The 14,291-nt window shown below is 38.0% G+C and overlaps 1 protein-coding gene across 10 annotated transcripts in view; it reads right to left on the minus strand.

Moving 5' to 3' along the window:
- The window catches only part of C2CD5 (C2 calcium dependent domain containing 5), a 112,324-nt gene that overhangs the window by 42,145 nt on the left and 55,888 nt on the right, over positions 1-14,291 (minus strand). For 4 of the 10 annotated variants that reach the window (XM_019544436.1, XM_019544431.1, XM_019544429.1 and 1 more), the window contains exons 10-13: positions 10,296-10,410; positions 6,656-6,751; positions 4,576-4,767; positions 1,370-1,556 (exon numbers count right to left, since the gene is read on the minus strand). In XM_019544436.1, coding sequence (XP_019399981.1) covers positions 1,370-1,556; positions 4,576-4,767; positions 6,656-6,751; positions 10,296-10,410 — 590 coding nt within the window. Of the gene's footprint in view, positions 1-1,369; positions 1,557-4,575; positions 4,768-6,562; positions 6,752-10,295; positions 10,411-14,291 lie in introns of all 10 variants that reach the window. The other 6 variants (XM_019544426.1, XM_019544427.1, XM_019544430.1 and 3 more) reach the window with 3 other exon arrangements.

Here is a 14,291-nt window from a genome sequence, read left to right on the forward strand (position 1 = left end):
TGAACCACCTCCGCTGGCAGACTGTTCCAGATCTTGGGGGCTCGGACAGTAAAGAAATTCTTCCTTATGTCCAGCCTGAAACAGTCTTGCAGGAGTTTGTGACCATTCAACCTCGTCATCCCTTCTCTTGCGGAGGCTGAAGAGATCCAGGTGCCTTAGTCTCTCCTCATAGGGCTTGGCCTGCAAGCCCTTAACTATACGAGTGGCCCTTCTCTGAACCCTCTCCAGGTTATCCACATTCCTCTTGAAGTCAGTGATATTGACACTGATAGCTCACAGAGGTTGCTTCTTGCACCAGAAGTTCAAAGACAAGTCTCAGTTAAGGTTGATCCTCAACTCATGCTTCAATTTGTATTTCTAGCACCAGACTATAATATTCTGAATATCCACTGGTGTCAAATACAGATTCCCCAATGTGTCCTAAACATCACGACACATGAAAGTGGCAGTGACAGAGTTGAGACTTATCAGCATATTTATATTTAGAGGTGCATAATGATGTAGTCTCTAGCTACACAGTGGAATTAAGTCACTCACAGAATTTCAAGACAACCTTTGTGGTTATCACGGTTAGTTTTTACACTGCACTTGTCTATCAAGCCATGGTAGAGAACCATGGACAGCTAGCCTGTAAGCTGCACCCACGACCTATCTAATTACTGAGATTCCTTGGGAGAGACAGGCTCTTATGTGGCTATTCCAAGCCCGCACAGACAGGAATTGAAGATACCTGTGACTGAATGGTTTATGACTATATCTACTAGTCTCCTTGATAAATTTTCCAAAATTTAAATTTTATTTTAAACTAGTAAGAAAAAAAAAATTGATACTGTAGAACAAACTCCAATAGAGTTTGAAGCAGCTGAAAAATAAGGCATAATTGCTGCACACAGTTAAACCAGTAAAAATAACAATATAGGTAGGTCCTTCAAAGTAATTTGATGGAAAATGACAATTGAAGATACTAGCAGCCACCAATATTCTGAGCAGGAGGAAAGGTGATGGGTCTTCTTGTCACTGACCCAGAGGGGACAAAACCCATCTGGCATACAAGCAAAATGCAGTTTGAGAGTAGAGATTTATTTTAACAGCAACCTTAAGAGAATATGATCATTTTTATGAAGTATATGCCAATTAAGTTATTTTGGGGAATTCTCTTTTCTCTTTGATATGTGTCTCCTAATTTAGGTTCAAAAGAGTCCAGTCTCCTGTGGCAATCAAGGTCAGCCTGTTCAGATCTTTCTATCATTATTACTTCTATACTAATTTCTAAATGCTTTCCACCATTATAAAAGTTTTTGTGAAATTGTAAGAACATGCTGTAATAGAACACGAGAATCTCAAAATAGGCACACAAAGTAACACTTACTGCCAAGCCCACCAGCATATTTTCACCCACTGAGATCTGAATCCTCAGTCCAAAAAGGGCATTCATTCCCCTCAATTTAAGTTTGTTCATTAGCTGGGTGTGTACTTCATATTCCATAAAAGGCAACAGACTGCTGATAACTGTTGCATTGGCTTCTGCTTGAGCTTTCTTTTTCAGGCGACATAACCTGTTGATGGAAAGGCAGATGCATGGAATTACCCAGGACTGGAATATGTAGGCTTATTAATGGTTAAAAACAAAAAGCAATGAGACTTTACATTTTTAACAACTGAAAACACATTCAAGTTCTTTTTTTGAATGAAAAAAATAGATTTTATATTTTAAGCATAGCACCTTCCTAAGCATCAGTCAGCACAGCATTAAATTGATCAGTCTTGGCTTATAATAAATATTTGCCAGTAAAATGTTGCTAAAATTAGCCATGACTGTACCTTGGCTTTCTTGTTTAAACACCTTCCACCATAAAATTCATGAATGTTAATGAATTCAGAAGTAGGAAGTGCTGCTGCACTTCAGTTCAATAAACCGAGGCACAGATAGAGTAAAATGACTTATCCGAGATCACATAAGGCAGAGGAAAAGCCAAGAAGGAAACCTGTTCCCCATGACTTCTACTTCCTTTAGCCACATCTTTTAAGGCCATTAATACAGAATCATAAATAAGCATGAGAGGCAGACAGTAGATCCTGGCATTTGATGTAAGCAAGCTAACTGTGCTTTACAGAAGCAGTTACTTCCTATAACATAACTAAAGCAGTCCTTCCTGGATCATCTCACAAGAAATCAATTACTTTCAAGAGATGTTCCACTTTCAAGGTATGCCAATCCAAGAGGACTAGGAACTTGTACTGATGACTGTGCGGTACGTGTAGTAGTCAGAATAACAAAGCAAAAAAATCAATTGCTCGTATTTAAAACATGAAATTACAATACCGTAATTAAATTCACGCAAATCTAAAAACACTGAATCTGCCCTTCACTCTCAGATGTATTACCACCTATGCCAGGGGTGGGAATTTGGGCCTGCGGGCCACACCGCAAGTTTTGCTGAGCTGTTGTGGGCTCCCTGTGAGGCCACAGGTGGGTAAGGAGCAGTGTTTGGGAGTGGGACAGGAGGGTAAGGCTCACAGGGAGGGGTCATGGGACTGTGACACTGCAGGACCAAGGCAGAGCCAGGATTCGTTGCCTAAACATCCCAGACAGGGGCCAGTTCCACAGACAAGAGCAGGGAGGGAGCAGATTGCAGCTCTGCCCTGGCCCTGGATGCAGCTTCCTGCCCAGCTGTGGCCTCATCCCACACAGGTCCCAGATGGTCTCCATAGAGTTCTTGGGATTGCAAGATGGAGAAAGTGCAGGGCCAGAGCCAGGGCCGGGCCACTATTTGTTTCCTGCATGTCCCTGACCCCACGTTGTCACCGTCCCACGATATCAGGGTCTTCATGGAGACCAGTTGGGAGCTGTTAGAGTGCAAGGTTAGGCAAATGGGATGGGACCACAGGCTTGGGGGGAGCTGCATCAGGGTTCTTGGGGCAGCAACAACAAGGGCCCAGATGGGGGAAGAGCCGTGATCCACTCCCAGCACGCCCCTGCCCACAGCACTTGCACCTGTTGCAGTGGCACGCAGGAGCAAATTGAGGTTCTGCCCACGCTGTCATCACTACAAGATCCTGGGGTCTCCCCAGCCCCCAGGATGCCACTCCCCACCTGCCTGAGGCCCCATCCCAGCCAAGCACCCTGCCCTTGGGGGGGTCCCACCCCTAGCAGTGGGTATAGGATGAACAGACCAGGGTGTCTGGGCAGTGGGGCTGGGTCTGGTGCCAGTAGCAGCCAGGAGTCACTGCAACCACTGGGGCTGTCAGGAAATACAGTCTGGTTGCTGTACAGTCCCAGCCCAACTTCACACCTGGGTGTGGCAGGACCAGTCACAGCCCAGGCTTCCTGGACTGGACTGCCATTGGCTGGTTGACAAAAATCCCTTGGTGGGCCAGATCTGGCCTGTGGGCTGTATTTTGCCTACTCCTGACCCAAGCTGACTGACTAAGCAACACTGCTGTATTTCTAGCAAGTAGCAAAGTATTCCCGCCACCATAAGTATTTTTAAAAATATTTAAAAGAAAGAAACTACAATTGTATTTATAAATATTAGTACAGTATCATGGTTTATTTGTAAAGAATAACCCATGATACTTAACAGTGCATGCAGGATTCTCTTTAAACATATATTCTGAATATGTTTCTGAATTCCTAAAGATAAAATGACAAAGTAAAAAAAAAATCTCTAATAGAAATTTTTTTCTCTGTGGCTGTACTATCCCACCTGAGGTCTTCATTTAAAAGGGAAATTTTGGTTAAGATCTTAGTGGCTGTGTCTACATGTGCATATTAATACAACACAAACTCCAGCACAGTCTGTGCCAGAGTTTATTGCTCCTGGGTGCAGCCTTTACACATGCACCTGGAACTGCAGAAAATTGAGCTGGGACAGAGCAGCCCTTGTTGGCAGGGGGCCGCAGGAATCAGCTTGGCAGGCTGGGGCTGCTCCAACCTGGGTCAGAGTGCTGTGGAGGGGCTGGCTGGGGCAAGAGGGTGTTCGATGCAGCCCTGCACTATAGCACCCTTGCGCCCCAGCCAGTTCAAGTCCCCATTTACAGCTGCATTGCAGCACACTAAGTAATACTACTATGTTAGGCAGTACTATTCTACAGCAGTATTAATTAGTTTACTGCAGCCTAATAGCACCGCGCATGTAGACAGTGACATTTTATTGTGGAGCTAATTAGTCAGCTCCTCAGTAAATGTCTTCTGTAGATGCACACAGTATGATTATGGGATTTCTACTTTTCTACTGCATGCCAAGCTGTGTTTCTCATTCTACTGGTTCACTATTTTGACTTAATTTAACCAGAGCATAACTCCTTATTTTCATTTTCAAATCTTTGCCCTCCACAACCATGAAGGCAAAAACAGTAATTTTAGTAGGAAGTACAAAATAATAGAGACAATGTAAAATGAGATCAAAGTTAACTGCTGTTCATCAAGAACACAAATAGTATAATTACAAAGTTGCCAGCTAGCTATTGGTTACTTCAAATAACTGAACATAACACAAAACCTGTAATTTTGTTCAACCACAGAAAGAAGAAAATCTACCACAGTAGTCAGAAAATGAATATTCTGATTGATACCTGGCTTGAATAAGACATCCTTTCCCAATAACCATTGCCTCTACAGGCAAATCTATTGTTGTGAACAGAACATCAGGAACCTTTTGCTTTCGACAATTGTAACAGTACGTGAGGTGAGCAGGAAATGGCATGTTCAGTTCATCATAAGGTATGTGGCAAAATCCACAACCTGCAGGTGAAGTTTCTTCAATCCTAGAAGTACATCATGAAAAATGTATTTAAAATGTGTGCATCAATTTAACAAGAGCATACGTGTTCACATATATAAATTTATCCTATACACACACCTATTTAAGCCATCCATATCAGTACAATTCTTCTCTATTCCAGCTATGTGACAATGTTCATATAATTATATCAGTGTACAGAATAAAATTGTCACAAGCTACTTACTAAAATGGCATTTATAGTGCGGGGGAGGCGTGGCAAATGCGGCCCAGGGGCGCCCGCCAAGCCACTCTATCCGGCCTGCAGGGCCCCTAAAAAAATTAGAAAATTGATATTTATCTGCCCTGGGCTGCCTGTCACGTGGCCCTTGATGGCTTGCCAAAACTCAGTAAGCGACCCTCTACCCAAAATAATTGCCCGCCCCTGTTATAATGCCTATGCTTCAACCTTGATCTAGTCAGAGATCAAGAAATGAATGCATAAAATTGCCAGTGGTTTATATTAGTTTAACATACTACTTCAATTGCTGTAGGATCTATGTTTCATGGTTACTGCAACATATTTATGGCAAACTTCTGTGTATAAATGCATATCAAATACAGTATGAAGCATCTCCTACAAGACTATGTTTGAATAAACTATACAAAGGTTAATCAATGGATTAAATATGACAGCTATTTTTACTGGAAAGCAGCATAATACAGTTTACCACTGTAAACCAAAAGGCCCAGAGAATTTACCAAACTACAGTATTAAGCCAAACTTGCTAGTCACTCAGATTTGAAACAATTAAAAATATCTTGGAGTAACTGTTGTAAATACAAAGACTATGCAGTCTGATCAAATTATGATTTTTTTTTAACTACTGTACAAGGCAACATGGTATATTTCTTTTGTTCTGTACAGCATTATTTTGCTTTAAAAATTTTGAGTCAGATTTTAAAGATTTAAGTAAGATTTGTACATGGGACCATTTTTCTTTATATAAGGGATGTGACTTTCTTTAGATGACATACAAGCATTCTTTCCCATGGTGAGAGTTTATTAAATGTTCTTATGGGACAGAAAAATACAAACTAAAGTATCTTGTATTTTGACTACATCTTTAAATAACTGATCAAAAAGTGTATCTTCAGAAGAGATAATCACATGCTAATAATCATAGGCAAAATGCTAAGATACAATGTTTCATAGAGAAATGAGGCACCTTTCTGCTATAAACACATGATTTGGGCTGCACAGATCCTGTAGGTCTATTATCCAAATGAACATACAGGAAAAGTACTATTGACAATAAAAAAGACAATATAAATTGCTACTCTCCAAACTAATTATTTTACAAATTTTTTTTTTTGCTGGGGGGGGGAATCAAACTAACTAGTAAATTTAGTCTTTTCCTTTAAGCTTTAAGACAGTTATAAATGTCAGTTTATAGAAATATCTTTTGTAGTGATTCAACTTATTCATTTTTATATTGCATATAAAACATAATTGATTTACTACACAGCTACTGAACACAATGCAGTCGTTCAAATACTATATCTGCACCAAAATTTGGCTTATTTAAGTTATTATTTGACAGTCAATTTTTGTAGGGTTCTATGCTAAGGTGAGAAAGATACCTGAAGAGTGTCAAAGAAAAACACGAGTTATAATTCTGTGGTTAGTAGTCAAACGTGTTACCTTACTCAGGCTGTTAGAAATAAAAACAGAATATTTAATTTGGTGCAGAATTCCATTACTTCTGTTGTTGTTGTTGTTAGTGAAAAATCAGTAAAGTGGTTGGTCCCGCATCCTGCACTGTAACACTGTAACCTACCCTAATAGAGAAGAACTATCTTGGCTCTGAGGAAAAAAATCAACCTCTCCCTTCTCTGACCCTATGGAAAAGAAGCCAGGCTGCCATGACAACCTTTGATCCAAACAGCCTTCCATGGTGCCATCCTGGAGAAACCTAGGGTTCAGTACAGCTGCCGTGCCAGATGCAGACAAAATACAGACCTCTTCACTATAAAAGAAAAGAATTACAAAGTGAATTCCTGTTACTGGGTGTTTTATATAAAACTACGAAATTAAAAGGCCTATGCAAAAGTCGCACTGAATTCAATAAAATTGCTAATCCCTCAATAATTATGATACTAGTAACAACGATGACTAGCAGATCAACAAATAAATCTTCACAAATACTCCTGTTTGGTGTTTTGCCCTTTTTATACAGATAGAGAGCTGGATGCAGAGAGATTAATGAGACTTGCCCAAAACTACAGAGACTCTGTAGAAGAAGTGAAGAGACAGGAATCCCTGGCTCCCATAACTTTTTACTGAAACCACCAAAATGCAAACTCAGCAGTAGCTTGCCATAACCTTATTTGTGAAATCTTGAATCTTTTGTGTTTTACAAATTACAGCAAATTGTTTACAATAATATAAGGTAGAAGTTGAAAACCTTATAATTTTATAACATGCATAATCAAATGAACTTACAAAACAATACTGACAAAGTTGCATCTTAACTTAGGATAAAAAGCAATAAAATATAAGCAACATTTTAAATTAGAATGGCAAGTATAAATTCACATATAATTTAGTTAACTAATTACATTCTTGGTTTAAAAAAGTTTGCACAAGTTCAGGTAGTGATCACACTTACATTTATAGTTTCTGTAATGTTACAGATTTAAAAACAATGAGCCATGCATGATAAAGAGAAACAGTACTGTTCTCCATTACTTTAAATGAGAAATTTGTCCTTTTACATGTAATTTCCTTTCCTAATTATTATGCCCAGCACACCAGTATTATAAACAAGGCTTTAATCTCTTTAAGGCACAGAATCAGGATTGTACTAAATTATTGCACCACTAAAACATTCTCTAAACAAAATATTCTACCAGCTAATGAAAATATAAAATACACTATGAAATGAGTGACTAAATATATTTTGTATCCTCCAGTCAAATTCTAAAATAAAATAAATAATATTATTATGTCCAAAATGTGATTCTGGACTGTTTGTAATGTTATTTATGAAAAGCTGATTTGCTGCAAAGCAGAAAAAAAATTCCAAAATCCCAAGCAGGGGTGAAAAACAGAAAACCACTTAAAAATAAGGGTGGGATAGTCTGTAAGAACATCCACGTAAGAACAAAATAGCTATGGAATAAGCTTAGAAAAAAATAAACATAACACAGACTGTTGAGGTTGTTTTTCTAGTTCCCTTACTCTGCTACAGAAAGGAGGACTTTATTTCCAGAGGCTGTATTAAAACAGAAGGAAGGTGAAATTTGTGAAAATTCATGTTTCTTCCATATGATATGGCAATGAATCTGGTTAAGTCTGTTTTGATGGTTTTGGAGAGACCATTTTTGGTCGTTTTCCATATTTCAGAAATGGATTCTTTTACCCATGTTGTGAAGTAAGCCTTGATTGTCTTGTTTCTTTTGTAATTTATCAGAGTAACTGTAAACAGAGACTGATTTCCTGTCTGGTTTGGTTCTTTAAGGGCATAATCTTCCCACATGCCACTACTTTTTCTTTCAGGTCACTAGGGAGGGATCAAGCAGATAGGATTAATTCCTGAGAACTATGGAGCACCCATAGGAAAGTCTAGGAACCACTGTATCCATATAAAACACACAACAACTCCCTTATGGAGAATATTCTTTGTCTAGAGATAATAACTATAAATATGACTGAGACAAGTTATTTGGAAAGTCAACGTAAGAGCTGAGAAGGAGAAAGATGAATCAAGCAAAAACAATAGACCAAGGGGACTGAAGCTAATGTCAACACTGATTTATCACAAATCCTCCTACATGAACAAATGTAGGGGTGGGGAGGGAAGGGAAGAGAGGGTGTCAAATATTACAAATAACTGAAAGATGATGAAGGCATACGTCCATATTTAGGATACTTAAAAAGAAAACAAACTGTAGTAATATTGACTAGAACAGGTAAAAAAATGCTGTGTTTACCCTAACACTTCCTTTCCAGTGATCTATTTTTTTTTTCACTGAAAACTATCAAGACAAGAAAGCTTCTTATTAAAGCATCTATTATGCTCTTGCTTAGTGATATAAAAATCAAACTCCTGGTACAATTCTTCTCAGTAGGTGAACACCTCCATCTTTTACATCAGCCTGGCTTCCTAACTTGATGATCTAAACCCCCCACATAAAGAATTCACTTGCCCTTTGTTTCTTTGGATTAATCAGTTCCTACACAGAGACCTTTTCACACAGATCATCATCCATATGTCACACTGAACATCATTTGGACCAATTCAATCAACGCTCTATTCCCAGTTCCTTTTGTTTATAGAAGATACCGCTGCAATATTGTCTGAATTAGTATTACCAACAGTGTTCTTGAAGTAGGATGGTGAGGCAAGCTCAGACACAAGAGTAATTAATTTTTAAATGCCTATAGAATTTATGCAGGTTCCTCAACCTATAAGGTTCACATATCTGATGATTTTCTCTCTTTCAAAAGTATTAGTTTGATGCCAATCATATATTTCTCTCTGAAGGAAAGTGAGAGCATCTTCTACTTGCTCCTTGATAAATTATATTTGGATATCTTGGTATTTTGTCCACATTAAGAATTCTGTACAGGCTGTTTCCTGGAATTGGAAACATGAACTGCTTTAGGCTAGGAAAACTGGACAGATGGAAGATTTTGTAATATTCTCCTCCAAAGGTTCTAGTGAAGCACTTAAATTGAGAAGAAGAGTGATATTTTGTTGGATAAGTTACAAGTTTTTTGCCTTCTAGGTGAGCTGGCGTAAGCGGTCATTTTTTAGGGTGGACAGCACTCCTCCGTTTTTGTTCCCTAAACTCCAGCAGACGTTGGCACCAGAACAGGGGAACTTAATTCTTCTGGAAATTCAACTCCTGAAAGGCCTTGTATCTTTGCTCTTTTGGGTAATGTTAGACAGAGCCACTACCACACTGCGTGAGAGAAAAACCATTTATACTGGCAAAGGAGGAGAAAATTTTGTCCAAAATGTTGACTCTATTTTTTCTGTGTAGCACTGGGAAGTAGAAGTTAAGGCAACCACTTTCCCAGGAGATCTATAACAGGAACATTACAGTGCCATGCTCTAGAAAGGCAAGATGCGAGCTCAACTCCTGCTTCCATGTCTTCAAGCTTACTACTTTAGTAGTATTTAACTGCCGGTCATTCATTAACAAGGACAGTTGCACTATAAAATGTATTTTTATAAACTCTGTAAGAATTCCAGCAGATAAGGTTTAGTGAATTTTAAAGTAAACCAGCTAATGTTAATAGTGCTAAAAGCAAACTTCTACAGACGAAGTCTGTTAGCATAAAGAATAATTACAATAGTTACTGAGTTCATTTTGAAAAGCAAGAAATATCACAGCTATATACCTAAACTGTGAATCCTAAAAAAGCTGATTTATCAAACTCTCCAAGGACAGTATGCTATAGTACCAACATCCACTTATTTAGAGTTCTTTTACCATTTTTAATCCACTGAAGCTGGAATTATTCTATGGCATAAGGAAAATCAAATCATCATTATGATTTACCAAATGCTAGTTGATTCACTGTAGCCCACTACAGCATGACAACCCAATGCCTTGGCATGGGATTTTATCTCTTGTCTGATTTCTGCCCACCACGCATCACGTGTCTCTGGTTCATCTGAAAGACAAAGTATAAATCAGTTGACTAGGCTGTAGCTACCATCAAGTAGTGTGTAATTAAAGTATAACAGACACACTCTATTAAGTGGTAATTTTAATTTTCAAATTTCTGTTGTATTCCCTCACATTTTGAAATTATTTCTTTATTTACTTGGATTTATATTTTGGTTATTGATCAAAAGCCATCATAGCTGGTTCATTTAGTTTCTTATCACCAGTTAAACAGGTTTTGTCAAATTACTTGTGTTCTTGCTGTTGTTCCAAAATTTTATCCACTTGAGGGTCATGCTGTTGGGCAGCCAAAAGCCTGAGGATTGTACTTCATTTGCATAAAACGATGAAGATTGAGTATCACTCATTTTAAGCTGCTGTGAAATCCTCCAGTAATAGCTTTTTTCTCTTGTTAACTACATTTTTGTGTTAAGAAGTATGTTACAACTTTGATAGTTTACCTCATCCCATTTTCAGAACCAAAGCAAAAGTGTGCATTCAAATCATTTTAAGTGCTAGGCTACTAAATTTTAAAAAGTATTAAATAAAGTGATGTCTATTTCTGTTCATTATTACTTTTCCCTTCAATTCCAATATCATCAAAATGTGATAGTTTTTAAAAGTGTGTTATTCACCAAATCAAATTTATTGCTTAACAGAAAGCAAAACCATTAAAAAATACAACACAATATACTTCTACAAATATTACAAATTCATAAATTCATTAATGCTACTAAAATGCTTTTATCCAATTCTTTTAAATAGTAAAATAACATACATACATATACATCTATACAAAATTTAAAACACTAATCTGGCACATTCTTCACAAACTAAATCAATAGTGTACTGAGTTTGAAACACTACTCTGTTTTTTCAAAAGTGGTCTGCAGCATATATAAATAAAAATTATTTAAATGATATTGGCAAATAAAATAGGATTTAAAAAAACTCAAGGCAACCAGATGCTACAAAGGAATTTGTGTAGGTGGACCCTCATGGTCACAAAATCCCACTGAAATCAACAGAATTTTGGGCAGACCTTGGAAGACCAGGATTTAAAATGCTAATTAAGAAAACTAAGGTATATTTGGAACTGTTAAGACATACTTTTAAGCGCAGTATGGTGTATACATAGACAATATACACAAATGCCATATTTACTTGCATAAACACAGAAACATGTTTCCCCCAAAAATTAGCCTTCCAAAATTAGCATTCACACCTTAATTAGGGAGATTGACATTTCTACCCAGAACAGAAGCAATGAGATTCTGTAAGATGGCTACTCCTTTTCCTTCTCTTCCCTGCCAGCAGTTGCATGGAGACGGGCAGAATCTGGGGGGGGGGGGCAGGGGGGAACAGCAGTCAAGTTGAACCTTTCTTTGATTCCTGCTCCATCCAAAGTTTTAAAATCAACTGCCCAGCAGTAGCAGTAGTATTTCTATTTAGGCAGGGTGGAGGGGATCAATTGACTTAATGGCTCAATGTTGTCGACCTCACGTGTCGACAACATTTTTAGGAAGTGTCAAAAACTCCTGCAACCTTGACTTTTAAGATATTGACATGCCAGAGGTGGACAGTAGGGGAGCTGTGAGGGGTCTGATCCGTGTTGTGGCAGCACAGCTCTGGCCCCTTCGACTGTCTGCCCCCAAGCATGCATGCCAAGCAAAATGCCTTCGCATGCCATGCTCTGACACCTGTGTGGGGTGTTGCCTATCCCGATCTATCTGGTTCCTGCTCCTCATCCTGCAGTGTTAACAACCCTCTCTTAATTAAGCCATCTTTTTTCAGCAGTTTTGCTATGTTAACTGCACCTATTTCATAGCTCTGAAGACTGTTTTACCTCTTTTCAAAATTCTAGATTCACCCATGAAGTCCAGTCTTCAGCAGCAGCAGCTACAGTTGAGCAGCCAAGAATTGCTGACAATTCAGGTATGAAAGGGTTAAAACTGTAGTGTCTGGCTAGCAAAAAGGGAGGGCAAGTGAGTTGAAAATTAGGCTGTGGGTCTACTGCATGCAGTCATAACTCTGGAAAAAATCTTTTCCCTCCTTTATTCTGCCTTCTCCCCATCTTATTTGAGACGGTGGGGAGGAGGGGAAGGAAGGTACACGTGAAAATGTGGATTTTGTCAAGCTCATGCAAGTGCTGTAAAGTGAAAAGGGCAATTATTAGATGCTTGGAAATCTCTGAGTTGAGCCAAAAATACCATAAGGCTGAGATGATGTATGTAACTAAACTTACTGTAACTTTGGGTTCAGAATTTGCCATCTACACTTGTAAAGCAAATTAATGTGTAATTATTTTTTTCTATTAATCAAAAGCTTAGCAGAGTATATTTTGGGAAAAAAAAAATATACTGCATTCTACTAAGGATTTTACCATTATATTCTCCAACAATTGTAGATTTTTACCACTTGTATTCATAGTCCTGAAACAGGTCAGTAAACATTTTCCTTGCAGAAATCTTATAATAAAATTATTTTTTTTAGGGGGGTTGGGGAGGTGGAAGGGGGCGAAGGGGTGGAGATTTTTTTTTGTTTGTTTAAAGCATATAAAAACATTTCAGAGGGAGTTCTCCACAACAATTTATAAACAGAACAAATTTGGGATTTTCTGACAATTACACGCCACATTTCATAACATTCCAGTTTACCTCAAACAGGTTTCACTATGTTTACTAAGAAAAACTCATATACAGTGCATCAATCACATTGTATTTTTTAATGATTACAGTGAATTATCTTGTACATTTTTAGTGACAATTTAATCTATGTTATGTTTTCACTGATGGGAAAAACCAGTGGATGCTGAATTTTGAACACAGGAGATATGTCTCATATAGGATCTGCAGTCAAATCCTCACACTAGGTCTCATTCTTTTTAGCAGTCAGAGGTTGGAAATATTATAGACAGCTCCTTTATAGACTAGTTTAGGCTGAGAACTATACCAGCCAAAGTAGAGGCAAAGTCTTTAAGTAACAAGATACAATCTAAATGTGCCACCTCTGCCTCTCCATGGCTGGAAGGGGATTTACAACCAAGTCAGATCCAAAATGAGTTAACATTAAGAATATTTCTCTACCTAAAACTAATCATAGACAAATAATTATTGATGAGTATATCTATCACAGCTAAATATACTAATGTAACAACAGAAAAGCCAGGATATGCAAAACACTTGTGTGGGGCTATTTAGCTACTTTAGTTCCAATGAGTTAGACTGGATCACAGATAACCAGTTAAAATAATTTTTTAAAACAGCATTTTCACTTTGCAGGGGCAGAAGCAAAGTGACCAGACTCATGATCCTAATATGAGTTTCACACAAAAGGAAACCAACTTTTACTAGCACAATCCATTTCTGTGTGTAGTCAGTTACTGAGACAAAAATGTGTAAAGGGAAACGTTGAGACATATGTACAGGAAATAGAGAATGAGATGGGGAAAGAAATGAATATGGGGGTGGGGATGGGGGGGCATACTTTGCTGAGAAAAAAAAAATAGCGATAAATAATCCAAGCAATAAGGTTACAAAGAAACACAGATGAGAAAAGTAAAACTGAAAAAGAAGGAAGTAGTCAAAGAGAAATAGGCAGGGCAAAAATAACTGTGACGGGTCCCAACTTTGTTTCCACATATTATTTTCCCAAGCTAAGAATTTGTGTATTTAGATCACAAAGTTTAGGAGTCAGCTTTCAAGGAAGATTGCATTATAATAATTTGCTCAGTTTGGCTAATTCTATAACACTGTACACTGAAGGAGAGGAGGTATTAGTTATGGGATGCTCAACCCACATTTAACCCCCCGATTCTTTCCCGAAATTTCAGTCAACGTTGGAAAGAAGATAAAAATATTAACCCACTATAATAAGAAGTGTCTGACT

Source organism: Crocodylus porosus, unplaced genomic scaffold (genome assembly GCF_001723895.1).
Source record: "Crocodylus porosus isolate Cpor-Errol unplaced genomic scaffold, CroPor_comp1, whole genome shotgun sequence".
Classification (NCBI taxonomy): domain Eukaryota; kingdom Metazoa; phylum Chordata; order Crocodylia; family Crocodylidae; genus Crocodylus; species Crocodylus porosus.